The 27451-nt window shown below is 35.9% G+C and overlaps 2 protein-coding genes across 6 annotated transcripts in view; one reads left to right on the top strand and one right to left on the bottom strand.

Annotated features, from left to right (window-relative positions):
* Window positions 1-4332: 4332 nt before the first annotated feature.
* On the bottom strand, window positions 4333-20526 carry LOC110462604. Of its 4 annotated transcripts, none has more exons than XM_021516630.1 (7): window positions 20506-20526; window positions 11639-13529; window positions 9641-9755; window positions 8191-8322; window positions 6971-7078; window positions 5728-5935; window positions 4333-5054 (listed from the first exon to the last, which is right to left on the bottom strand). In XM_021516630.1, the coding sequence occupies exons 2-7, from the start codon at window positions 13468-13470 to the stop codon at window positions 4753-4755; spliced, it is 2697 nt and encodes an 898-aa protein (XP_021372305.1). In that variant the 5' UTR covers window positions 13471-13529; window positions 20506-20526; the 3' UTR covers window positions 4333-4752. The 4 variants fall into 4 exon arrangements, with proteins under 4 accessions (XP_021372305.1, XP_021372302.1, XP_021372304.1 ...); XM_021516627.1 differs by lacking the exon at window positions 20506-20526 and adding an exon at window positions 16189-16268; XM_021516629.1 differs by lacking the exon at window positions 20506-20526 and adding an exon at window positions 15913-16011.
* LOC110462605 (tyrosine-protein kinase Fer-like) overlaps window positions 16361-27451 on the top strand; it is a 40440-nt gene continuing 29349 nt past the window's right edge. The window contains exons 1-2 of one of the 2 annotated variants that reach the window (XM_021516631.1): window positions 16361-16470; window positions 17499-17563. In XM_021516631.1, coding sequence (XP_021372306.1) covers window positions 17511-17563 — 53 coding nt within the window. In that variant the 5' untranslated portion in view covers window positions 16361-16470; window positions 17499-17510. The remainder of the gene's footprint in view (window positions 16471-17498; window positions 17564-27451) is intronic. The other variant, XM_021516632.1, reaches the window with a different exon arrangement.

Genomic DNA, 27451 nt, shown 5'->3' with positions numbered 1-27451 from the left:
TTTATTTTGGAAGTTACTTTAACAATGTATTCAATTAAAATCTGCTTTAGCAAAACGCCTGTCTATATACATTTTGTTTCTGCTCATTCACAGTTCCAACAGTATCGAGGCGAAAATCGTTATTAAATTTTATAGCCATTATTCATATACATGTATTGCTGTCATGTGGCATAGATTTGCTTCTTTCAGCATCATTTTATTTTACACTTAACGGTTAAGAGTGTCACTGCATTAGCTCTATTGTTTTTCATTAAGTAACTTCCTCTATCTAGTTATTCATAAGCATGAATTGGACACTAATTGTTTGGATGCCGTCTAGGTACAACACGATGATGGCTACATCGGTAAAGCGTATATGCTTTGCAATGTATATAACGATCTTCAGTTTGACTCTTCCATTTATTTCTGTCTTTTATTTCAAACATTCAAATTTTGAATGCATACAATAATAAACACACACTATACAGTTTATGGATGCGAGTTATCCCTGCATATTTTTTTTTTTAATTTCTTTTTGTGGGGATGTCTTTTTTTCTCTCTCTTTGTTGTTGTTGTTGTTGCAATATCTGTGGGTTTTTTTTTTTTAGATTTGTGTGAAAATTACACGGGATAATGTGTATACCAGGTGTGAGTTATAAACAGTAATACAATTAAACCTGTGTGATCCGAGTATTCTGACATCCTGTGTCGACAGTGTATCGGATTAGACAGGTGTACATATGCAAGACCACACACTTGTGTTTTTCTAACGAATCAGAAAGCATAGGTTTATTGCGCGGAGCGCACGAGTGAAAATATATGTCCGCGCAAAAAATGAGTGCTTTCTGATTCGTTAGAAAAACACAACTGTGTGGTCTTGCTTTTATCACATACCTTCCGTATTTGGTAGAAATCGATACAAAGAATTTATACACTTTGATAAAAAAAAATGCAAATACCGGGAACTTTTCAGTTCGCCATGACGAGGGGATTCCCATAAAAAGTAGTTCCGGCTAGTAGGTAAATACAGCATTCCAAAACGTTGTGTTTCATGGTCTGAAAATTGCTTGTATTGCTATAACAAGATTCAACAGGTTTGTGATAATATATTTTATACTAAATCTGTTGTTCAATAAATACATGTTGATTTTACAATTAAATTGGTTTGTTTTATTCTGAAACCTTGTCAGTGTTTTCTATAATACAGAACCCAAGAGACCTTTAAAATTGTATGCCATTGTATATTACATGTTTCAGGTGTGACAACATTTCTTGATTTTGGTATTTCAATTGGTATAACTTCAATACACAACGATCTCTTGTTGAACCTTGTATTGTGGTACTTTGGCTAAAGATGACCTTCAGTTGAATCTTGTAAGGAGGAATAGTCTAAAGAAGACTTCTAGTTGAATCTGGTATGGCGGAAAAGTTCTTAAGATGACCTTTAGTTGAATATCGGATGGTGGAACAGCATCTTAAATCGTTATCTGGTTGATTTTGGTATGGTGGATCATTGTCTGAAGGTATTTCTAGTTAAATCTTGTACGGTGGAAAAATGTTTAAAGAAGTCACCGGATGAATCTGGTATGATGGACAAGACGACCTCGAATTTAATTTCATATAGTATTACAATATATATATATACAGACAGCAGGGGCGTTTCTAGGATATTTGAAAGAGGGGGCGTAGAATCAAATCTTTCGCCTAGCGGAGCGAGTTAAAAAAAAAATTGGACCTTTTTTTTCCTAAAAAACATAAAATAATTGTGAAATGCACTAATGTAATGGTTCCTGAATTGGAGCATGTATATTTCATAGTTAAAGTGTCATGGTGTTTATGTGTGTTTAATCACGGAATTAGTTATCTAAGTCCGTGGTTTAATTAATGAATATGATAAATTGCCATATTTAATACAATATTAGCAGATTAGGATATTTTATTTTATTTTGAAAAAAAGGGGGGGTGGGGGGGTACGCACATTACGCCCCCACCTGGACCCGCCCCTGGAAGACTCTAATCGGATCAGACTTGGTGGGTTCGTGTCTAAATACAAACTCTAGTCGTGGTGAGGGAATCTCATCTGGGCTTGACACAATTTGAGTGCCTCATACATATTGACCAACCCTTGTTATTTGTTGGCCGTGGCTGAGCGATGACTACGGGGAAAGAAGCATTGCTACATGAACTTAATCTTGCCTATAAGTCACCCAGAACAATACTGATGTTCTGTTTTCATATTTTCAAAATGGCATGTTAGAGCAAATATTAATTGATTCTAAACAGTGTCTGTTGGTATTTCTGTTGACTGTAATGGAAATTTGTAAATTTCAATGAAAATTTACAGATTCATTTATCACATAGATTACTGATTGAATTGATAAAGATTTCCAACAAAAACACAATTGAAACTCAAAAATCTTTAAGGCATTATTTCCCATCTCATTGTTAGCAATAAATATATACAATGAAGAATCAGCCATATTAACAAAACACTTCATAATTAAAAATAAAAACCTGTCTAATATGACACTGTGAAGTACAACATAGTTGTCAGATTAACCTGTCTAAACTGACAGAGTAACAACATATTTGTCTGATTAACCTGTCTAATCTGACACTGAGTAACACAACATATTTTTCAGATTAACCTGTCTAATCTGACCCAGAGTAACAAAACATTCATGTCAAATTAACCTGTCTAATCTGACACTGAGTAACACAACATGTATGTCAGATTAACCTGTCTAATCTGACACCCTGTGTAACACAACATATCAATTATATTGATATGTCTAATCTGACATAAGAATGGGTGTGGGAGAAAAGGAGATTACCTTAAATTTTACATTTTAGAACATTTTCTCAGCAGGGATTCCCCGAACTTCCCCAGATCAATACATGTGACCTAATTGTGTCCCCTTTAACAGTAAATTCTTCATCTGCTATTTATCACTATTGTTAGGGAGAACAACATGCCGTCAAACCCTTGTTCACACATAAGCTACAAGTTCTAAATTTACCCTAAGACAGGTATGGCAAGAGTGACAGTAGTAGCTGTATATACCTTCGGCCATTTCTTCCCGTGACTGACGAGTTGTGGATTTAGGGTGAATCTTATAAAAAACACCAAATTATTCAAAAGTTGCTTTCTCATATTTATATCAAGGAGAAAATCTTAACATTTTCCAGGAAAAAAACATGCAAAATTGGTGAATATCTAAATTTCCACCAATTAGAATCTGCCTCAGCCATGTTCAATGAGCGATCAACAAAAACAGTCTTTTGCACACGCCTTTAATTCACGAACACTCGAGTGAAAGTTTCCTGAAATTCTGCCCAGCAATTTGCATGAAAAGCAATAGAAAACCCTCTGGCCTAACTAAGACTTAGAAGGTGGTAGAAATCAGAAAAATAACAACAGCAAAAGAAATAAGTCTCTATACTTTGTTTTGGGGACTTGATGATGACAGAGATATTCCCGAATCGTTTGGTATGGACGTTTGCCATCGGAGGGAGCTGGAAACATACAAAATATGATCTTGTTCACACAAAACAGTTGTTCTGCGAATTTGTAAAACAGGTTGTTTAAAATGTATTTTGAACAAAATAAGACCAACAAGAACAATAAAATAATATTATCCTGGTTGTTTTGCCCGTAAATATGAAGTTTGAAATGCATTGGTTTAACATTTATGGTGATATGCGACACAGGTGCTACCGTACATCATGGAATATGTTTGAATGAAACTGTGTTGCATGCTATCATTAATGTTTAAACTCTTTCACCCCTATGTAACTTTAGTAGACTCTACCATGCATTGATCTTGATGAGTCCATTATTGTCTACAGTGGTGAAAGGGTTAAAAGATGCATTTCAGTCCAGAGTTAAAAACACTCTCAATAGAAACTCAAGTATATATATATATTTATAAATAAAAGTTACATGCATTGTTTGCAAAAAAAACCAAAATATTGAGACTGAGACCATATATCTAAGTTAATATTTCCACTGAAACATTCAGCTATGGACACAATTTGATCATGGTCATTTTGAAGCTTCTCCTCTCGCCTCAGTTAACATGCATATGAGACAACTGTAGGAATCAAACATTTTGCTGATGTTAAGCTATTCCAGGAATTTTGTTTGTGCTGACGACATGGACACTTCAATATTGTAAATATAAGATAAATATATGTAGGTCAATAATAACTACTGCAAACCTTAAAATTTTTGCTGCAGTTTACATTTCGTCTTTTTTGCCCTCCTTAACCATTTCACCACTGGAGACCATAATGGACTCATCCATATCAATGCATGGTAGAGTCTACTAAAGTTCCATAGGGGTGAAAGGATTAACTCATTCACCCTTGCAAATTTGTAATGGACTATTCCAACCATTGTATTGGAAGAGTCCAAATGTGACTTTAGGTGTAATGAGAGTGAATTTGTCATTACAGTGAACATTTGTAAACAACAAAATATACATGCAATCAAAAGTGAATGGCTTATTTAATGCTGGGCAGAATGGAATTTTATCTTCGAAGGGCAAAAAACTTTCCCGGTATACAGTAAATAGTTAAAATGTGTGTATACCAGGTAAAGACTGAATGACATTTTTTCAATTTTATGCTGGCTTCATGATTAATGTGTATGTAACCGATTTGCGTTCATACCAGCATGAAATGGAAAGAAATCTGCTCAACCGTTCTATTTTTAGAACATCCTGCTAGATGTGTGCAAATGTGTACCAACAGAGTTTCCATCATTTCGTCTTATAACAGAAAGTTTGGTTTCTCATTATCGCTGTTGACAGGAAACTGGAAACCTTGATTCCTTGCCATTTCAATAATTTTTCTCGACTCCAGGATGAAAGTGGAATAGGTAACACGCGGGTACTTGTCCACGAGTTTCTCAATACCATCAGCAGTGACCTGGTCACACCGGATAAGTCCGATGTATCGCAACGCTGTACAACGTTCGGAGACAAACTGCACCCCAGCGTCCGTGACGGAGTGACACCACCCTATGTCTAAATGTTCCAAGCTCCGACTGTGCCTGCCCAGGAATTCTAGTCCTGTAAAATAATTTTTAATCAGTAGGCTATATATTCCAACAAAGGTGGAAATGCAAAGATGTCTTCCCAGGAATTCTAGTCCTGTAAAATAAGTTTTTAAACTGTAGGCTAATTATTCCAACAAAGGAGGGATTGCAAAGATGTTAATACTTTTACCACTGTAGACCATAATGGACTCATCCATATCAATGCACGGTAATGTCTACTAAAGTTACAAAGGGGTGAAAGGGTTAAAATATGTAAATATAAGCATGATGTTCTAGGGAAAGAAATAGTAAGTTCTTACATACAGCTTTCGTGAAAGGTGGGGAATTCCACATGAGACAGTAAATTTGGCCTGCTGTTGATCAACTCCAAGGGTACTAGACCTTAACTGGGTCTATGATGGCTCATTTAACCCTTTAACCACTGTAGACCATAATGGACTCATCAATATAAATGCATGGTAGAGTCTACTAAAGTTACATAGGGGTGAAAGGGTTAAACCATAATTGTATCAATTCGGCTTGGCCTTACCCATGTCTGTACAAGACAAACTGTTAACATGATATTATTTTGGCTTGGCCTTACCCATGTCTGTACAAGACAAACTGTAAACATGAGATTATTTTGGCTTGGCCTTACCCATGTCTGTACAAACCGTAAACATGAGATTATTTTGGCTTGGCCTTACCTGTATCTGTGATGTTACATGACACTAAGTACAGTTTTTTTAGATTCGTACAGTGCAGGGCTACCGTCTCCATACACCTGTCGTCCACGTTTTGGTTCAGAGAGAGGTTCAGGCATACAAGCTGTGAGCAGTTTTGGGTGATCGCACAAACGGTCCGTAGGCTTAGTTCGTTTGAACCAGACAAGTCTAAAGTCCGTAAAAATTTCAGCTGAAAAAAATATCACCAAAGTGTCCAGTTTTATTCAATACAAATTGATTTTCAATGAAGATATTTTGCATATGATTGAAGACTAAAAAAATTAATATATACAATAAATTGCAACTTACCTAAGATTTAGGTGCCTTAGTTAGTTTTGTGCCTAACCTGTAATTTTTATGTTGATTTTAATTTACACAAGCACATGCACATGTATGCATTGTGAGAATTACTTTATCTTTTCTTAAAAATAATTGGTGCCTCAAAACTGAGATTAGGATTTCTAGAATATTTACATAAACCAAATTGAAGAAATGAAGGGATGACGAAAAGTCAGGTAGTTGGGACAAACAAATAACATAATTTCACAGGAAGTGCCTGCATTGTGCTTTGTATGCTAAGTGTGATGTTGGTCTGACTCATTGGTTCAATTGGTGGTAGATTACTCGTATCAGTATATAATGTACACAGGGTAGCATATTCACCCTCAAGGGAGGTAACTTGTACCCACCAAATTATAGGCATAATGTATAGGGTAGCATTTATATATAGATCTTCAAGGGAGACAATTTGTAAGACAAATTGTAGATATAATGTAAAACATAGCTTATCCTTAAGGCAGATACATGTAACTACTGACATAAGATACAGATACAATGAATAGAGTAACATAGGGTAGCATATTCACCCTCAAGGGAGGTAACTTGTACCCACCAAATTATAGGCATAATGTATAGTGTAGCATATATATCCTTAAGGGAGATAACTCTTTGGCACAAATTACCAGTAGAATGTATAAACATTTTCAAGGGAGGTAACTTGTAACACTTTTTTGTTTGTTTGTGTTTTACGTCCTATTAACAGCTGTGGTAATTTTAGGACGTGTCAGGTTTTGCTGGTGGAGGAGAGCCCGAGTTCTCGAAGGAAAAACACCGACCTACGGCCAGTACCTAGTGACTGCCCCTCGTAGGTCTCGAACCGGTGACCCAGGGGTGGTGGCCATGGGCTAGTGGTAGCAGATTGTCATCATTAAGTCACAATACTCACTTTGTGAAGCTGATAAGCTCCCACGTCGCCGATACTGCTGCTGTGAAGGTTGATTACCCGGAGTTCTGGACAGCCATTGGCCAATGCAATGATTCCCTCATTCTGGACCTTCAAGTTTAAATACGAAAGTTTAATATTACTAAAGGTTGATACAGCCCAGATGTGTCTCTATTACTGTAACGAGACCTCCAAACAAACAAACAAACACATATATAGTGATGGGCAATTAGTTTAAAATCAAAATCGATAATTGGTTTAAAATCAGAGGAAGAAAACTGATTGATGATCGATTGCATAATCAATTTATAATTTCATGGGACTGGATACCCAAATAAAGTGAAAACTTTACTTTTACATCACTAGACAGTGTTGTGAACTATAGGATAGGTTCCGTTCTTCTAAATCAGAGATATTTTTATGCAGTTTTGATATTTTCTTTCTACATTAACATCAATCATGAAAATAACAAGAGGCCTAATGGGCCTGCATCGCTCACCTGGTATTAAGACCACACTTGTAATCTTAAAAGTGGACTAAAATACAGCTACAGGCAGAATATCAGTGTTTGATTCATAAGAACCTATTAAAAGATTTAAACATATGACGCCTGTGAGCTTGAATGTCGAACAAGGACATTAGGATGAAAGTGGGTCAAGGTAATTCATTTGAACAAACTTGTGGTCCTTCATCCCAGCATGCTACAGGCCAAATTTCAGTACCCTGGGCATTTTGGTTATTGAGAAAAGTCTTTTAAAGATTTTAACATATTTGACCCATGTGACCTTGAAAGTGGGTCAAGGTCATTCATTTGGACAAAATTGGAAGTCCTTCATCCTAGCATGCTACAAGCCAAATAGCAGTACCCTGGGCCTTTTGCTTACTGATAAGTTGTTTGAAGATTTTAAGACAATAGACCCCTGTGACCTTGAAAGTGGGTCAAGGTCATTCATTTGAACAAAATTAGTAGCCCTTCACCCCAGCATGCTACAGGCCCAATATCAGTACCCTGGGCCTTTTGGTTATTGAGAAGAAGTTGTTTAAAGTAAAATATTGACGACGGACACCGCACCACAGCATAAGCTCACTTGGCCCTTTGGGCCAGGTGAGCTAAAAATTGAAGAATAAATTACTTTTAAAACATACTTTTATTTAATACATTTGACACTTAGATTTCCATAGTGAACCGATCATCAGCCCATCACCACACATACACCACTTACCTTAACACAACTGTCTACCGACAATCTCTCCAGGAGTGGACAATGTTCCCCGAGACACGCCAGTCCTTTATCACCAATATTCGTACATTGGCTGATGTGAACACTCTCAAGCTTCGGACAACCAACAGCCAACTGTAAATAAAACGACGGAACAGGTGAGAATACGATAAAATCGTACAACTAACAGCTAACTGTAAACAATACGTTGCAACAGGTAAGATTAATATTACGATAAAATTGTACACCCAACAGTCAACTGTAAATAATATGCCGGAACAGGTGAGAATACGATAAAATTGTGCAACTTACAGCTAACTGTAAATAATATGCCGGAACAGGTGAGAATACGATAAAATCGTACAACTACATTGTGTAATAGCTTACTGTAAATAATATGCCGGAACAGGTGAGAATACGATAAAATTGTACAACTAACAACTAACTGTAAATAATATGTCGCAACAGGTGAGAATACGATAAAATTGTACAACTAACAGCTAACTGTAAGTAATATGCCGGAACAGGTGAGAATACGATAAAATTGTACACCCAACAGTCAACTGTAAATAATATGCCGGAACAGGTGAGAATACGATAAAATCGTACAACTAACAGCTAACTGTAAATAATATGCCGGAACAGGTGAGAATACAATAAAATCGTACAACTAACAGCTAACTGTAAATAATATGTCGCAACAGGTGAGAATACGATAAAATCATACAACTAACAGCTAACTGTAAATAATACGTCGCAACAGGTGAAAATACGATAAAATCGGACAACCAACAGTCAATTGTGAATAATTCGCCCAAACAGATATGAAATCGATTAAATCGGACAACCAACCAACAACCAACTGTAAATTATATGCAGACACTAAAGAATAACATATATATGTTTTCAATGTAGTAACATAATCAATTAATTGGTTGATTCCATGTTAAACTATTCCTCTAAATAATAAAGATTTTATGATCAATCAACATTTGAAAATTTGGAACAATTTTTTTTCATCAAAATGTTTCCGTTGTTACCAAATTGCAAGTACGTCTTTACCATAATAGTCTCCCCTGATTGATAGGGTGCAAAAAGTCACAGCGATATGCAACTTTTTACCTTTATATATTTTGAAGTCTTGTTGACATATACTGGAAAGTATCAGCAATTGTGATTTGTTTTTAATGCTTATGGAATCACACTCTAGAAACAAGAATAATGTTTAGGCTTACTGACATTATATTTAATTAGCTCACTCAAAATTTTAACATATTTCGAATATAAGTTATTAGCACACTGATGATTGGGGCACCAAAAATATTATACAGAAATTAAACTTCAATTAGCACAATTGTTATTTAGAACAATATTTAAACTGTTAAAAGCGCTAAAATAACACTCACAAAAAGAGGTACAGTTACAGTATATATTCACTTAATTAAAAACTTACATCTTTAAAACCTGCATCTGTGATTTTGTAGCAAACTTCAAGATGAATGTTTCGGAGATTGTGGCAATGTTCGCCGATAGCTGCGAGCACCTTGTTCGTCGCCACTGACATACACCTGTCAGGGGAGGTAAGCGTGTCATGTTAAAAATACACAATATATAATTGTTAAATTTTTTACTGGCATGAAAATAGCTTTAATTAATTATTTCTGAAAAGAAACCTATACCTTGCAGATCTAGAACTCTAATTAAAAAAAAAAAAGATGAACATAATTAACCAAAAAGATTAAATGATATTGTTCTGAAAGTAAATAGGCAACAGGGCAACTGGTATTCGAACCCAGGACCTCTGATAATTATTCTGTAACTGTAAGGTCGCTCTACAAATCTGAGTCATTGATAAGCATTGATATTCCAAAATGCAATTTAGGAGAGAATACTGTAAGGATTCCAGGTAAAAAATGACTATTTTAGCTTCTTGCTAAGTTGCTTTGGAAAGATGGTGGAAAAATCACTGCATTATTTAGACACCATACCAAAAAAAGGTTAAGAGCAAATGGCTACAAGTTTAATCTATGTCTTGAAAATGGAAGATTATAAACATTTTGAAATCAGAATTAGTTTGTCATTTTCTGTTGGCATAATGTTCACATACTAATTACAAGAGAAAAAGTAATATTAGGCCAAAAAAAAAGTTGTTTGTTTCCAGTAACCTTTAATCAGCTTACCCTAATTTTTATTTTTTGTACTTAGGCCAAAAAAAAAGAGGTGTCTGTTTAGGGTTCCCGACCGACCCTAGCTTTTTACCCCCAACCCAAACCTTTTTGATGATTTTTTTTTTTTTTTTTTTTAAAACCCGCTGATTTTCGAATTTTAGAAGGTTCCTTGCCTTTCAAAATGGCTTCCAGCTCCGTGTTGGCACTAAATGTCATCATATGGAGCACAATTTGCCTCCAAATGAACCTTGTGTATGTACTTCTTTGTTTTACATACAATAGTAGGGTCATAATCACATGACCAAAAATATACAAACAAAAAAAACCCATTTTTTTTTTTATATCCGACCTACCTGCCCTAGTTTTTTTTGCCAATGCAACCCTAAACAGACTATATATTTTTTTTGGCCTAATATCCTAAACATTCTTTTGGCAATTATCAAGGAAGCACTGTTTTAATGTCCAGATCACTTTCCCACAAATCTGTTACCTATGTACTTACTCTAATTTTTTCAGACATACAACAGGAAAAAAACATGTTTTTGCTTAGCCTTAAAGAGGAACTTCAGGTGTTGCTTAAAGAAGTTTTTTTGGCCAGACAATAAAATATATGTGTTTCCTGTTATAACATGTTGGAAAAATTAGGGTAGTAGGTAGGCAACAAATTTGATTTTTAAAGATAATGTCATATGGTTTATATTCCGTCTTTGCGTATTGCAGCGTTATCTTCTCTTGGGAGCAGGTATTGATTGTTACGTCATTGGTTTGTGCGTGAAAATTACGTCGTTTTCTCAAAAAATGATGAGGTTACTCTCACAAACAAGTGACGTAACAATCAAGAGAAGATAACTCTGCAATACACAAGGACGGAATAGTAGATTAAGCACACAAAAGGATTGTTGACAGTAACCTCCCCTTTTAAAATTTGATTTTTAAAGATAATGTCATATGGTTTATATATATGGTCTTGACTTTAACCCTTTCACCACTGTAGACCATAATGGACACATCCAAATAAATGTATGGTAGAGTCTACTAAAGTTACTTAGGGGTGAAAGGGTTAACACTGCTGATGATGAGTGCTTCTTTGAAAATTGCCTTTAAAACTTTAGGGTAGGCACAAAAAACAAGTGAAGGTAGGTTTACCGGAAATACCGAATATTTTGTATTGGCCTCTAGATGTATTGAAAAATTACTAAATAAATTCACATTTTTTTTTGGTAAAAATAATGAAGTTATGCAACTTACTGCCATTTTAGACGAAATCTTGGACAAAATATTACCTGGAAAGTATTATCGTGCTCAAGTGAATACAGGTCTTCACAGTTTGGACCAGACAGTCTTCAGATATTGTTCCAATATCAGAAATATTCAAGTAGATCACCCGGTCGCTGTAAGACGTCAAGTTGGTGATAACCACATCAGTGACCTTGAGCTGATTCCGAAGGTCAATGACACGCCAAAGGTCAGGGTCATGAGAGATGGTGTACCATAACTTACATACACTAGAAACGTTATGTAGTAGCTCATACATCGACAGATGTTGGAAAATCTGGATCAGTAAATACGACGGGATTTTGAAGTTGAAGATCGAATTGACTGTATCACACTCATCTTCGCAAGATTTTGACAAAGTTGAGCAATCTGCGTTACTACTTTTTTCCTTTTTCGTAGGAATTTCAAAACGGTTTACGATGAGCCGTGGGAATCCTAGCATCGGCTCCGATACAACTTCTGGCTGAGAAAAATCTCCCAGTAAATTGGGCATCTGTGCCGTTGAAGATGTAGACGACGACACGGATATTGAAAATGTTTGTTTCGGTGATTGTGTAGATGACATTGGAATTGATGATGAAGATGCTTCTGTGTCTAACAAAGGTTTTGAAACTTCAGTAGGAACTGATAGTTTAACTGGTTTTGATGAAGATGAGGCTGTAGCACTCGATATAGAAAAAGACTTTCTTGGTGATGAGACGGAAGATGAAGATGATGCTGATGCTGATGCGGAAGATGCTGAAGATGAAAACCAATAGTTGTCCGCGACAGAATGAAGATCATTGTGATTTGAGCTGGAAGTTGTGATAATATCCATGTCACTATAAGCACTTTGATTTGACAAATGATCTTTACTGGGTAGATGTTCCTTCGAAGAGGAAAACGAATGTGAGGCTTCCCCAGTCTCATCATCCCCGTGTGATATAGTTTGACTAGAAACACGCTGAAGATGTGAAGTTGTATTATTTTCTGTCCCGGTATCACAGATGTCATTATCAGAATCTAAGCCTACATCAGATATAGGACAATGAAACTCACTACCTAAAGTTTTGTCCGACTCACAATCATGATTATTTTCTTGACACGTTGGGTGGGAAGAGGTTATTCCAAATGACCTTGACCTGTCTGAAGGTGAAGCAAGTGTATACAAAGTTGACCTTTCTGCACTTGATGAATGAAGCTGACTTGATATTTCTGTACTAGATGACCCTTTAACCCAAGACGACCTTTCTAAAATAGTTGACCTTTCAGGCCATTCTGACCTTTCCACTCTAGATGAACTTTGAACTTGAGATAACCTTTCTGCACTAGGTGACTCAGTAATTAGAAAGTTTGCACAAGTTTTACTATCAGCTTTTTCTGTCTTTGGAAGAGATTCAAAATAGCAATTGAAATCATCAGTTTTATCCAAATATTCAGTTAATGCTACTCTTTTCCTTTTGCATGGATTTGAACACCTTTCTTCTGATTGGTCAATAAGTGTCCTTTCATTGTGCAAGCATCTTTCCGATTGGTTTACAGGTGTCCTTTCATCATGCAAGCATTTTTCTGATTGGTTGATTATAGGTGTCCTTTCGTCATGCAAGCATATTTCTGATTGGTTGATAGTTGTCCTTTCGTCATGCAAGCATCTTGCTGATTGGTTGACAGGTGTCCTTTCGTCATGAAAGCATCTTGCTGATTGGTTGACAGGTGTCCTTTCATCATGTAAGCATCTTTCTGATTGGTTGCAAGGTGTTTCCTCACATAAACTTGTTTCCGATTGGTTTTCAGAAGAAGTATTATCTTGAGGTTTGTTGTCTGTAGGCATCTTTGTTGGATCTGGTTGACCTGATGACATTATTCAAACCGTTTAAAAGATAGGGTAGGCCATTGGTGATATGTGACAGGAGCAACTTCCTGAAAATAAAAAATAAATAAAATTTAGGTCTGATGTCTACCAAGTAGAAAACAAATTAGTTTCTTTTTCTATTTTCTTCAGATTGGTAATTATGGATTGTTGTTGATGTCACATGGTCAGCTTTTTGAAATAAAAATGGATTTTTAGGTGAAATGTCTTTCAAGAAATATACAATCTTTCATGCCAAATTTCAGAAACATCCCTTCTATACTTTCTGAGAAATAGCGCTGACAAGAATTATTTACGGAGAGACCGAATGACAGACCACACAGACGCAGGGTGATTTGAATAGCCCACCATCTGATGATAAAAACCCAAAAAGGCGATAGTGAGTTATTTCAGACGAGGCATGTGTCATCCTTGATATCCAGGGGTTACGTATACGCTCACTTTCGCTCTCTGCATCCCTGCAGTATGTCATAGCAAAATTGAAGGCACGTAGATATAGCTAGTACTTGAAACAAGCAAGGGTTTGTCACAGGCACTACAGAGTGTTACACTTGTTTTCAAGTCACTAATGCCCTGGGCAAGTAGACACCAAAAATCCACTTGCCCGACCGCAATTTCTACTTACCAGTCTTTTTCACCCTCTTTTATCATAAAATGTGATTCATAAAGATTCAGTTTAATCCGTTCAGAGTCAAAATAGCTAGATAGAATGTGCACGTATTGTAAAAGGTTATTTGTTTTCTATTAATTACCAGTGAACGTTAACACATATCTGCATTTACAGTGTCAACACATATCTGCATATACAGTGTCAACACATTTCTGCATTTACAGTGTCAACACATTTCTGCATTAACAGTGTCACAAACACAATTTGCTGATTTTTTACATTATCACTCATGAGCTATATGGTCATTTAGGGGCGGCCTCTCCTGTGTGCAAGATGCATGCGTGTAGTGTATGCGTGAATGTTTTGGGAGGCTGCAATATGTTCGTGTTTGTCTCCTTGTGATAGCGCGGAACTGATGTCAACTTTATAGTTTTGTTTGTTTGTTTGATTTTGTTTAACGTCCTATTAACAGCTAAGGTCATTTAAGGACGGCCTCCCCTGTGTGCAAGATGCATGCGTGTAGTGTATGTGCGTGTATTTTGGGAGGCTGCGATATGTTCGTGTTTGTCTTCTTGTAATAGCGCGGAACTGATGCCGACTTTATAGTGCTATCTCACTGAAACATACTGCCGAAGACACCCAGCAGGACGCCCCACCGGGTCACATTATACTGACAACGGGCGAACCAGTCGTCCCACTCCTATTAATTGCTGAGCGTTAAGCAGGAGTAGAAACTTACATTTTTACAGACTCTGGTATGTCTTGGCAAGGGGACAGAACCCAAAGCCTTCCTTACAGGGGTGAATGCTCAACTAAAGGCCTAAGGTGAGGAGGCATTGTCAAGGGAGACATTAGAAAGAAGAAAGTTGTTTAGAAAGAAGAGAAAAGATAAGATCCCAAATTTAGTCACCTCTTACGATCATGCAATGGGGGGCAGCAGGTACTAACGCCCTACCTGCACGGACTGAGCCTTCCATGTATTGTTTGGTTAAGAAATCATTAGTTCATCTCTGAAGATGAAAGTTATGATGGTATGATGTGGCAGATTTTGATATAACCACAGAATTAGTGATAATTACAGTATAATAAAAAACAATGGTCATTGCATGAATCCCTTTAAAAGCATCAGAGTAATTCCCCTTGCACCGTCTATTGGGTATATGGGTCTCGTTGAATTTGAAATCTTTTTGGAATCATAAAATCATATAGAATGTCAGAATTTGTGAACATTTTTTTTCTACACTTGTAAAATCCTTAGGCAAATCAGTCAATTAATTGCGCTTGCCTGCATCTGAAAACTGAGTGACCTAGGCGTCGGGCAAGTGGACTTTTACACCCCTGCACCAGATGTGAAGAGCGGCAAAACGCACAGTCAGACCAGCATTCGAACCCGGGACCCTTTGAACTCTTTGACGGGTCACTCAGCTGTACCCGAATTGAGCAACTTAACGATGGTACAGTCCATTTCCGCTACACATGTATAGGCTTACCATCCCTACCACGTGCAAGTACTGACACAGATAAAACAATCCTTTACGGGTTGTTGTGCCACTCTGAACTCTAGACGGGCGCTCTCCCATTGATTGAGCAACCAGCTGGACAATGGACACAATTTCCGCTACACGTGTACAGCCCTACCACTGACACAGATAAATCACCCCTATACAGGATGTTGTACCACTTTAACATGTAAATTCATAATAACAGGAAAGAGACATTTACAGACACTTGAATTTGATGATTTTGAAGCTCACATTTTTGCACAAAAAGTGTTGACATTAATTTTATATAAGAAATCAACCCCTGTGATTCAGAATACCAACGCATATATTTTCGAAACATCTCATTGGATAACTTAGTTAAACATATGCGAAATATCATTCACATTAACACAGACGAGTGTCCTGTTTTTTAACCCGACAATCGCGGATCGACACCGCCCACGCAACAAAACTTGACGTACACTACACAATAGGTTTGGCTATCTTCTTATATAATTCGCCTGAAGGATCAGAAATGTCTTTTGCATGTATAGTTTTTCATGTCCTGGTCATAATCTAACGTAACTACCAACAAATATGAATAATACAATTCGTTACCTGTGTTTCCGAAATTCTACCAAAACTTAGAAACAGGTGCCTGTGTATAACGCAATGAAATAGTGCGTATTTGATGTTCGGCACACTTTATTTTCATACTTATCATGTAATATTACCTAAACATAAGAGAGACTCCGAACACGAATTCCTCAAAACCTCCGACGTATTTCACATCTGTAAAGCGGAAGTAAAAATTGAGGAATCGTCCCAAACTTGATGGGGAAAGAAATACCAGAAATATTAATATAATTTGGCCATGAAGAGTGAGCCCACGTTTTGATTGTGAGTATATGTCGAAACCAAGAAACAGTTTTAAATGCCATAATGAAAGCACCATGTTAGCATCAATTACACAACCAATATATGCTCTGGCCGGGTAGTTGCAAGTGCAGTGGAATGGCAATTGTGGGGGCGGGGTTGGTTTGGGGGGTTAATTAAAACTACCAGGCGGAGCTTAATTTGATGGCTTTATATTCTGGATTAACTGACATGGGTACTAGTTATGAGATCGCATTTTAGACTTGGAAAGCAATGAATCACTCGTGTTGTTAGCATGTTCAGTGTGGTGTATAAAGCCCTGACAAACTTCAAAATGCTTTGATATGTTCTGCTATTTTGCGATAAAACATTGGTTTTTTTTTTAATTAAATGTAAGTCCCAATGACATTACACTTAGGTGGCCTTATCAGTAAACTTTTGTAGCCAAAGTTTAAGGAAATGTCAAAGTGAAAGTAACAAGAGGCACATTTGATTTGGAAAAGTACACCAATGGATTTTCTGTCAAATCAGAGAATCATATATTTGTACAGGTATCAGGTCATTTGGCCCTAAATCTTGTTCGCCTCGTATTCCGTCTTTTCGTATTGCAGAGTTATCTGCTCTTTTGAGATTATAATAGGGCGAAACAACCTTGGACGAACTGGATTTAGGGCGAAACGACCCAGATCCTTCTGTACACCTATCTGTTGTTAATTTAACTTCATCTTCAAAATCAAGAATTTAATTTTATAAATGCCACATCTCCTAGAACCTGCACTATTTGAGGGGCGGGGTATACACAAGATAACATAAGCACCATATGCCACCACATACCTCTTTAACAGAACGAGACTCACTCACTCAGGGTTGATCGTCGCCAACCAGTTAATTAGCTTCCATCAAGAGTTTGGAGGGTCGCGGGTTCGAATTTCGGTCTGGCCGTTGCACCGTTGTTGTGTTAAGATGACATCAAACGTTTTTTATATATATACATCGCCAGAGAAATATATTATTTTTTTATTCAAAGTTTTCGGGTTTGAATTACATTTCAGGATTATACCGTGATGACATCACAGAGTTGTTTCTATGCTCTGCCATCACGATCAATACCCGACAGGTATGACAAACATTAATAAGAAATATCATCATTCAGCTAGTTCTACTTATGCTTTTAATGTTTTTGGTGTCTAAGTTTCATGGTTTTGGGCATTTTTATTTTCAAATTTTATTTTGAAATACAGCTCCTCTCTACTAGGGTATAGTAGAGCGATAGTATAATGAGAAGCTGTATTTCAATCAGATTGGTAACAGAAGGTTTGCAACAAAATGTTTTGCAGGGTTTATTTTTCTCAAAATTCATGGCATTAAAGGTGGGTTCCAGCAAATTTTCAGCAACATTTGTATATAAATATAGATATATACAAAGCATTCAATTAAATAATTTCCCGTATAAAAAAATGGTTAAGTTTTCAATAATACCACAAGCGGTTGAAATTGCCAGAATAAATCATGAATAACGCCTATTTTGTTTATTGGATGCAGTAGTTGCTTCAACTGGTTGAACCAAAAAGGAAATAACACACGCACCAGGAACCCTGGTAATTTAGGACATTCAGAATTTTAGATCTACCTTCTAGGGGCCGTAGCAGTGCCAGCTTGGGAGTAACTAAACAAATAGCTGCGGGAACTGTAGCTTCTAGGCCTGATTTTTTTTTTCCCATCGTTATGGTCCGATAACAATAAAAAATGAATTAAAAAATATCGGGCCTAGAAGCTACGGTTCCGGCAGCTACTAAACAATACACTATGTATTGCTAGTTAACAGTGTCTCTACATTAAAAAGGCTAATTAGGGGCTGCAGTGGCTGAGTGGTTAAGGCATCTGACTGTCTACGACCCAGGGAGCCCTCCACCACTGGGTTGCTGTTGCTAGTGGAGCAGTCGCCATGTATTGGCCGCGGTGGTCAGTGGTTTTTCTCAGGGTACTTAATTAACCTTAACTCATTCATCCCTGAAAACACATTTGAACTCTTCCAATTCAAAGGTTGGAAAAGTTTATTATAAAATTTCAGGGGTGAATGAGTTAAATGACCATATATATAGCTGTTACTGGGACATAAAGCACAAACAGATCAAACCAAACAAGGGCAATTAAGAATTAATGTATAATTATCACATATTTCTGGTAATTTTATCAAATTTTGTAAATGTGAGAAAGTAAATCCCACACGCAATTTGCTTAGTTGATTGCTACATGATAAATTATCAGAAAGTTTCAAAGTTGTGCTTTTTGGGCTCTACCTATCAGGCTGGTCATACGAGTAATAAACTTGCGGTATGGTAATATATCTTGTGACTTAAAGATGTCGAGCGGGACGATTGAGAGGCGTGGATAATATTTTTTTCTTCTTACATATCTTGATACTTTCTTACAAACTTGCTTAAGTATCTTCCTTGAATATTACTCTAGTCTATAGGTTTGCATAATCTGATTATGCAAACCTATAGACTAGAGTAATAAGTACTAAGTACTACGTAATAAGTACTAAGTAATAAGTACTTTTGAAGTACTTGCAATGGAAACACATGTTTTTGTTTACGCTTGGGTTAATTTTTGTGTACTTTGTCCAATTTCGTCAGTTTCTTCGTCTATATATTGTCACACACATGTAGCTGTCACAGGACATAATTGCTTATCACAACATTCTGTAATTTGTTTTTGACACATGCATTAGGTAACACGTGCACAGGTGACTAGGGGATCGAGCACGTGGAATTGCACATTTGACACTAATGCCATCTGTGACCTTATATGGTCCCTCTGCCCTTATATGGAATCTGATAATCTCCTTATATAGAAACACATTAATTATTTTCATTCATATGTAAATCATTTTTCCGCGACGTCTGGCGGTTTCTGATAACATTTCATCCACTAAGTAGCGACGCCATTTTGTGGTTATAGCCAACGAATAGGCAGAGAATTAAAGCATTCACTTCAATACTTTCTTATTAAACACTGGTAGTTAAATTGTCATGCAACAACATGTAAATAAGCTAAAATCTTGTTTAATAATTTGTGTGGTGTCAAATTTCTGAAATCTATCTTGCTTTTAAAAAAACAAATTTGTAATGACGTGCGATTTTGAGTAATGCATTCAGCGGTGATAACTAAATTATCATGAATTGACACTTCCAGTTACATAATCATGAAAACTGCAGAATTATATACTACACAGAGATTATACATCTCCGTGCTGTGTTATAATATCAATATAATGTGATGTAAAGAGTGACATGTATACAAAAATGTTGGAAGTTCCAAATTTGATGGGGGCGGGAGAATATTTATGCTCCAATAAATAAACTACTACACGTATCACTATCTGCATCAAATACAAATTTATTTACACTAGGAAGGAAGAAGTTTTAATTGCAACTGTAAACTTCCCTGTTGTTTCGTCCAATACCAGAGATCTATATTAAACAGCAATGTCCGGGTGATGTGTGGTTGCATATGTTCTTTAACTTGCGTTAATATATCAAATTTCCCTGTGCAGTGATAACTCCAGAACTGTCTTTATAAGTTCAGCCATGTATCCCCCGAACATGAATGTACAGTATATCGGTCACTCAGATTGTGGATGATGAAAGGGTTTCCATCTATCATAACCTAGTAATATAAGCTTTAAGGCCAAACAAAGAAATATTTGGTGTTTCGGGTAACCCTCAGCTACCCTTATTGTTTGTGCCTTCCCTGAACTTTTTAAGGCAATTTTCAAAGAAGCACTGTTAAAGTCAGGATCACTCTCCTATATTTACCATATAAAATTATTTTCAAAAATAAAACTTGTTCTGTTAAAATCAAGATCACTTTCCTATATATAAACCATATAAAATTATTTTCAAAAATAAAACTTGTTCTGTTAAAGTCAAGATCACTCTCCTATATAAACCATATAAAATTATTTCTAAAATTAAAACTTGTTCTTTTAAAGTCAAGATCACTCTCCTATATAAACCATATAAAATTATTTTTGAAATAAAATGTGTTACCTACCTTCTCTAAATTTGTCCAACACATGTTACAGGAAACACATTTAATATTTTGTCTGGCCTCAGCTTTTCCTAAAACGACATATTCTCCGAATTTCTTATTCTCATTTCAAGTACCAGTCGAGGAGCAGAACATACTTATCCCAATAGTATATCTGATTTCGTCTCCAGTTTGGCCGAGGTTAATGTTTATCCCTGTCATATATATACTTGTTACAGTCAAGTGCTTTAATTTTCGCTTGTATCAGAATTTTGTGTTTTCATATATATATATATACATACATGTACGTACCTAGAGCAGAATTCGCGCTACATGATTCACCTGTGTCAGTGTTCATATCCTCGACAGACAACACTATACTGGTAAAGTTTCCTAATTTCATGTGTTTGATGTTGCTTGCTTGAAATTGAGTTTAATTAGGTATTGTTTTTACTACTAAGATGTTAATAGAAACAATATTTCCTATAAAATCGAAGCAAATATACTTACTAAATAGAACACCACTGGTAACATTACTAAAAATACTGATAACATCACATTTAATATTATTGTAGACCGCTACTACTTTACTCTACAGCTGTCAATATGGTACAGATATATGCCGATTTAAATATGTTTCTTTTTTATACATTACTCTCTAGTTTGAACTATATCATCATTAATGTTACATCTTCCATGATATCTTGTAATTTCTGCTTCGTTTATACTTTTAAGAATGGAAAAATTAGCAAAACATCAACAAATTATTCGATCAACATTAGTGCATAACGAACCTACATCTATTCTTGTTGTATTTTTAATATTATCCAAACAACTTTCATTTTTCACAAGTTATCTCAAGAATATTTTATCTGAAAGTAAGTAAAAAATTGTGGCTAACAATAGTATAAATACGCTCACCTGCTGATCATTACATCGGTCATGTTACTACGTTGCAAGATATATTACGATACCGCAAGGTTTTTTTCTTGTATGACCAGCGTGCCTTTACATTGTAAGGTCAGAAAATTGCATTCAAGAGTGTGTTTTTTTAGGATACTTACCAGGGGAAAGTAGATACTTAATTAATCCACTTGTCAGAAATGAAATTCTGCTAGCCTGACAACTACAAAATAGACCAAGCTGACAACGTGATCACATGATCTACATTGTATATCACATTCAAAGATGGATGTGTTTTCTTCAAAATAAAACATGTTAATTTTATATTATTCCTGAATAACTCAATTATAATGCCTTTAAAAATATTGAATCTTGAACAAAAAAATAACAAAAAATAACATTTTTTTTAACAATAAGAACATTAATAAGCTGTTGTAAAATGCAATGATGCAATTTATTTGATTGTATTATTAACATGACAATGTTTAGTCATGTATGTATATATATAGTCGGTAAGAATATACCAGTTAAGTAAAATCTGGAACCCTTTATTTGAAAGTATATATACCTGTCAGGCTGTCTAATTAGAACATGAAGATAGATCTACTATATTTACAGTAAGCCCATGACGTTGGATACCCATGGCTGATTTCGAAATCAGCCATGGGTATCCAACGATGCAACTAGCGTAATGATAAAAAAAAATCCCATGATTTCCATCTATCAGGATGGGATTTCTAAGCATATTTAAAACATTGAGATTGTTTCGTGTAAAATATTCAATGCAGTATAATTGTGATAATGCTAAAAGAAATATTGAAAATCTGCAATAATTCATCTTTATTGCGGGGGATCAATTTACTTGTTTAGTACTTTTCTGAGGCCAAAAACATTAAAATCAATATTTCCTCTTACCCCGGTACCTCAGCTGCGTTACACTAACATTGACACTAACATTGACACTCTATCACTAGCTACCACGCTGCACCGCATTGCCCCCCCGACACATGCCTTGTGCAATCCCACACCCAGTATTCCGTCTTTTCGTATTGCAGAGTTATCTGCTCTTGAGAGCAGGTATTGATTGTTACGTCATTTGTTTGTGAGAGTAACGTCATCATCATTTTTTGAGAAAATGACGTAATTTTCTCACACAATCCAAAGACGTAACAATCAATACCTGCTCACAATAGAAGATAACTCTGCAATATGCAAAGACGGAATATGATAGCTACAGTTTCCATATTGTTAATACTAATAATTTGCAATTCAGTTGTCTCAGATTTTCAACTAATTATCATAATTTGTTTTTGTTAAACACTACCGAGTCATCCCAGAAAAACATGGATGAATCTAATGATGGATACGAAACAAAAATGAAAAATTTGGTCAGTGTGCAACAAATAGAATAATGTATACCAGGAATTATTTGATGTAGTTTATTAGGATCCCTGTTTCACTGCACTGGTTTTTATACGCCCGTCAAATTTTGACGGGAGTATTATGGTATGGGGTTGTCCGTCCGTCTGTCTGTCCGGCGTAAACTTTTGTTTGTCCGGCAATCTCCTCCTACATTTTTTGACTGATCTCTTTGAAACTTGGTATACTTTATAATCATGACATGAAGTTGTGTCTCCCTTAACAGAATTTTGATTGGACAATTTCTGCAAAAGTTATTGCCCTTTGTTCATTTCAGTATTTGATTTTTGTCCGGCAATCTCCTCCTACATTTTTCAACGGATCTCTTTGAAACTTGGGATACATTATAATCATGATATGAAGTTGTCTCTTCCTTAAAAGAATTTCGATTCGACAATTTTTGTAAAAGTTATTGCCCTTTGTTCATTTCAGTAACATTAACACTATATGGCATTCGTCGGGCGTATATTGTTCCGCCCCGCGGTACTCTTGTTCCAATATGCATCTTGTACAGTAGCCTCCCCTTAACTTTCATTTGGTGATAACTGTAGCACAGTTTGGCCAGTACACTTCCGTTGACCAGGTAGCTAAATCGGTAATAGAGCGATGAAGTCTAGGGTTCGAATCCCAATCTAGCCTTGTTGAATTTTTACATTCAGAACACTGTTAGAACACTTGTAATTGAGTTACATTTTGCTTGTTTTATAGCCATTATTTCTCATGAAAGTCCCGCAAGGTATTATTGTCTTTTCAGAAATGATTTATCAAAGCTATCATAAAAAATGCAGGAAAACAGTTTCCAACACTTTTAGTCAGTTTTGGGCAGTGGTACGGGGATTCTTAAATTTAATGTTTTTTATCACCCTCCATAATGAGTGTGATTTTATCATATACAGCCAATATATGTACACATCATACAATACATGTGAAGGGCGAAATAAACACTGAGTGAACTAGCCCAAGTTTCTTCTGGCCCTGCACACCAGACTTAGGACATATTTTAACAGATCCCCACACCAGACATCTATCTGTCAAAATGTCAAAGTCTGGTGTCAGGGCCAGAGGAAGCTCCGACTATAGGCGAACATTGAATTTATTGGCAAAGGGCAAATATTTGATTGGGCAAAAGTTTCGCTGTATACAGTAAGCTTGTAACATCTTGTTCTACAAAGAAAATGTACAAGATCGTGATATTTGGAAACTGATTTTTAGTTGAATAGAGAAATGTGTGTTTTAGAAGAGCAAAATTCCCAGTAGTACATACATAATAATACCAGTAGTAAAAATTAATGAGACATAGGTGTCATCCTCTGAAACCTCCAATGAGGGAGATCTCCCTCATTCCACATTTCCAATGGGGGAGAAAGTGTGTGAAACGCGACTGAAACTGCTTTACTCAATTTATCTTTCCCTTATCATGTATCCAAATAACTCCAAAAAACATTCACACCTTGCAGTAACTAGATCATTCGACCACAGCTAGGATGTAGATTTTGAGTTTTTGCGAGTTTGGACTGGAATGAGGGAGTTTTGAGAGAGATTGGTAAATTTTGCTCCTAGTGGGGGTCAGTTGGACAGGTCTGTGATGAGATATACAATGCAGCTTTACCTGTTTTACAATTTTTTTAAAAGGGGCATTGGTGCCTTAAAAAACGTTAAATTAAGAATTAGCAGTACAAAAACTGATACATTGCAGGTCTAGACCCAGTTCAAGTTTACTTAAATGTGATCAAAAAGATCTACACTGGTATAATAAATTCATAATTTTTAGCTCGCCTATTCGAAGAATAGGGGGGCTAATGTATTCACCCCAGCATCGGCGTCTCACCTTCGGAGGTTAAAGTTTTTGGGCAAGTTTTTTCCAGACAGTGTTGGATCATCACACTCAATACACAGTTGTCTATTATGAGTTTAAATCATTTAAATCAAGTGTAAGCAGTGTGCTGGACCATATTTTTTATACTTTAGGGACCAGAAACAGCTTATTTTCACTTAGTTAAATTTGAGGTAAAAGGTTTTGGGCAAATTTTTTCCAGACAGTGTTGGATCATCACACTCAAAACACAGTTGTCTATTATGAGTTTAATTCATTTTAATCAAGTGTAAGCAGTGTGCTTGACCATATTTTCATATTTTAGGGGCCAAAAACAGCTTAATTGGACTTAGTTAAATTTGAGGTAAAAGTTTTTGGGAAAGTTTTGTTGTGAAGTGTTGGACAACCACCGGCCATCAATAGGCTGTTGTGTATTATAAGGTTGAATATTTATATGGAGTGTTAGCAATGTTCTGGACTCTATTTTCATATTTTAGGGGCCAAAAACAGCTTCATTGGACTTGATTAATGTTTTTGGGTAACCTAGCTTGAGGTTAAAGTTTTTGGGCAAGTTTTGTTGGGTAGTGTTGGACCACCACCATCAATAGGCTGTTGTCTATCATAAAGTTGAAGTATTTGTATTGAGTGTAAGCCATGTGTTGAACCATATTTTCATATTTTAGGGGCCAATAAATATGCTGGTGGTAAGTGAGGTGTCAAATAAAATGACAGGCACTATATCAACGTTTTACTATACATGTGTTTCTATTGATAGACAGTTGCAGTATTATAATAACATACATATAGGCGAGCTATGCTGTTCTCCGACAGCTCTTGTTCCATTAAGCAGTTTTCCAGAGATGACAAATAAATCTCAGAATCAAATTAAAAATTTAACTCACCCAGCTGAAATGTGTTGTGATTGGGTTGACATCCTGGTCATTGGACGTTGTGACCTTCTGACCTTTGAACTCGGATGATACATGTACATTATAATTGAAATGTGGAGTTCATATGTACATACCTTTGCTAAGATATCAGATTCACTTGATAGATGGATGTATATGAAATGAACATTGATATTTCAGATAAGCTTAATAGGCCTAATATTGTGGAAGGTTGATTAACACATTCCCACACCTAAAGATACATTTGAACTCTTCCAATTCAAAGGTTGGAATAGTTCATTATGAAATTTCAGGGGTGAATGAGTTAATATATAAATAGACTCTTTCTTTATTATAAAAATGGGTCTATCTCTTGTAGATATTCATGTAATACTGTCCTTTTAACCTGTCTTGTTGATTCTACTAGAAAAACCAAATCACTGGGTGAAAATTTGAAAGATTGTCACAATTAAGTCCTAATGTCTTATCTTATTACTTTCATATCAATCTGTGTTCTTACGAACTGGAGACAGTGTCGGTCTAATTTCTATTCAGTTTGACTATAGCTACTTACTTAAATGTTATATTTACAAATACTGTAGAAATTTAAACCTTATCCAATTTAAATGTCATTTCCCTGTTACATTGTCTTTTATCATTTAATTTTTTAATAGGATTGTTTTCAGGTTGGATATGTTTTTTTATAAAAAGAAGTGAAGTTATAAAGACTGCACTAATAAATTGTTAGAAAATACAGTGAAATTAAGTCGCAGTATGATTACAACAAAGGTACGGTATTTTACCAGTGATAAGCCCATGCCCGTTAATAAGCCCACCCCCTGTAATCATTTATTTGTATGATATCTACAGTATAGCTGCTATCTCGATTTAACCCATTCACCCCTAAATTCACACGTAAACCTTACCAAATCAAATACTGGGCAAGTCCAGTTTAAATATGTAGGGGTGAATGAGTAAAGCAACACTGATAATAGATCTACTATCATTTGTCCCAACAGGAGTCCAGGGTTACAGTCAGTTTCAATTTCTGGTACAAGTTATCTGGTCCATGTATTGTAATTAACTGTGACCTATATTCATAAGTTAAAATAAAATCTCTGTATAATGTGTCCCACAATTCCATTGTCACTACAGTTAAGGAGCCCTGTCCTACTGCAGGCAAAAAACACTGAAGAGTTCCGTTGTAGTTTACTGTGAAATCAGGTATTTTCTTGGGGCCCTTAAGTTTCATGGTTTCCTGATAAAACACCATTTCATAGGTACATGAATTCATGGGTTAATACAAGTAACCACTCAGACATGGAACTGCTTTATATCAAAGTTACAATTACTTCATAGACCTATAAATGCATTCATTGATGAAGATTACGAAAAAAAAATCATTGAAATTTAAAATCCCATGAAAATTGGTGATTTCACAGTATTTGATCTTGACTGATCTCCATTTAAATTTGTTTTGTATATAAGTCTAGGGAGACTTTGCCGGTCATTTTCAGCAGCTCAGCTAGTTATATTAAAGCGACTGATTTAAGAGTTTGAGCATTTGTAGCAATGTAGGTCCAGGGTTCGACTTCCAGTCTGATCATGAACATACTGCATGTATTCCTCCCAATCCTGTTACATCATTAATTTAACTTGTTCACCCCTGGAATTTCATAATGAGCTATTCCAACCTTTGAATTGGAGGAGTTCAAATGAGTCTTCAGGAGTGAATGAGTTAACACAAGCACTCTGACTCTTGCTGATTCCTCTTTTCGTTTAATTATCAGTAGAAAATTCTGCAAGGTATAGGGTTTTTCAGAGATTATTTATTACAACTAAGTGGTACCGAGAACAAATTTTGAATGCGTAATGTTAGCTACGGCTTTAGTTGTGCTATGGAGATCCTTAACTCACTTACCCCTGAAGACACATTTGAACTCTCCCA

This window comes from Mizuhopecten yessoensis, unplaced genomic scaffold (genome assembly GCF_002113885.1).
Source record: "Mizuhopecten yessoensis strain PY_sf001 unplaced genomic scaffold, ASM211388v2 scaffold10811, whole genome shotgun sequence".
Lineage (NCBI taxonomy): Eukaryota > Metazoa > Mollusca > Bivalvia > Pectinida > Pectinidae > Mizuhopecten > Mizuhopecten yessoensis.
This window is presented reverse-complemented; position numbering and strand designations above follow the sequence as displayed.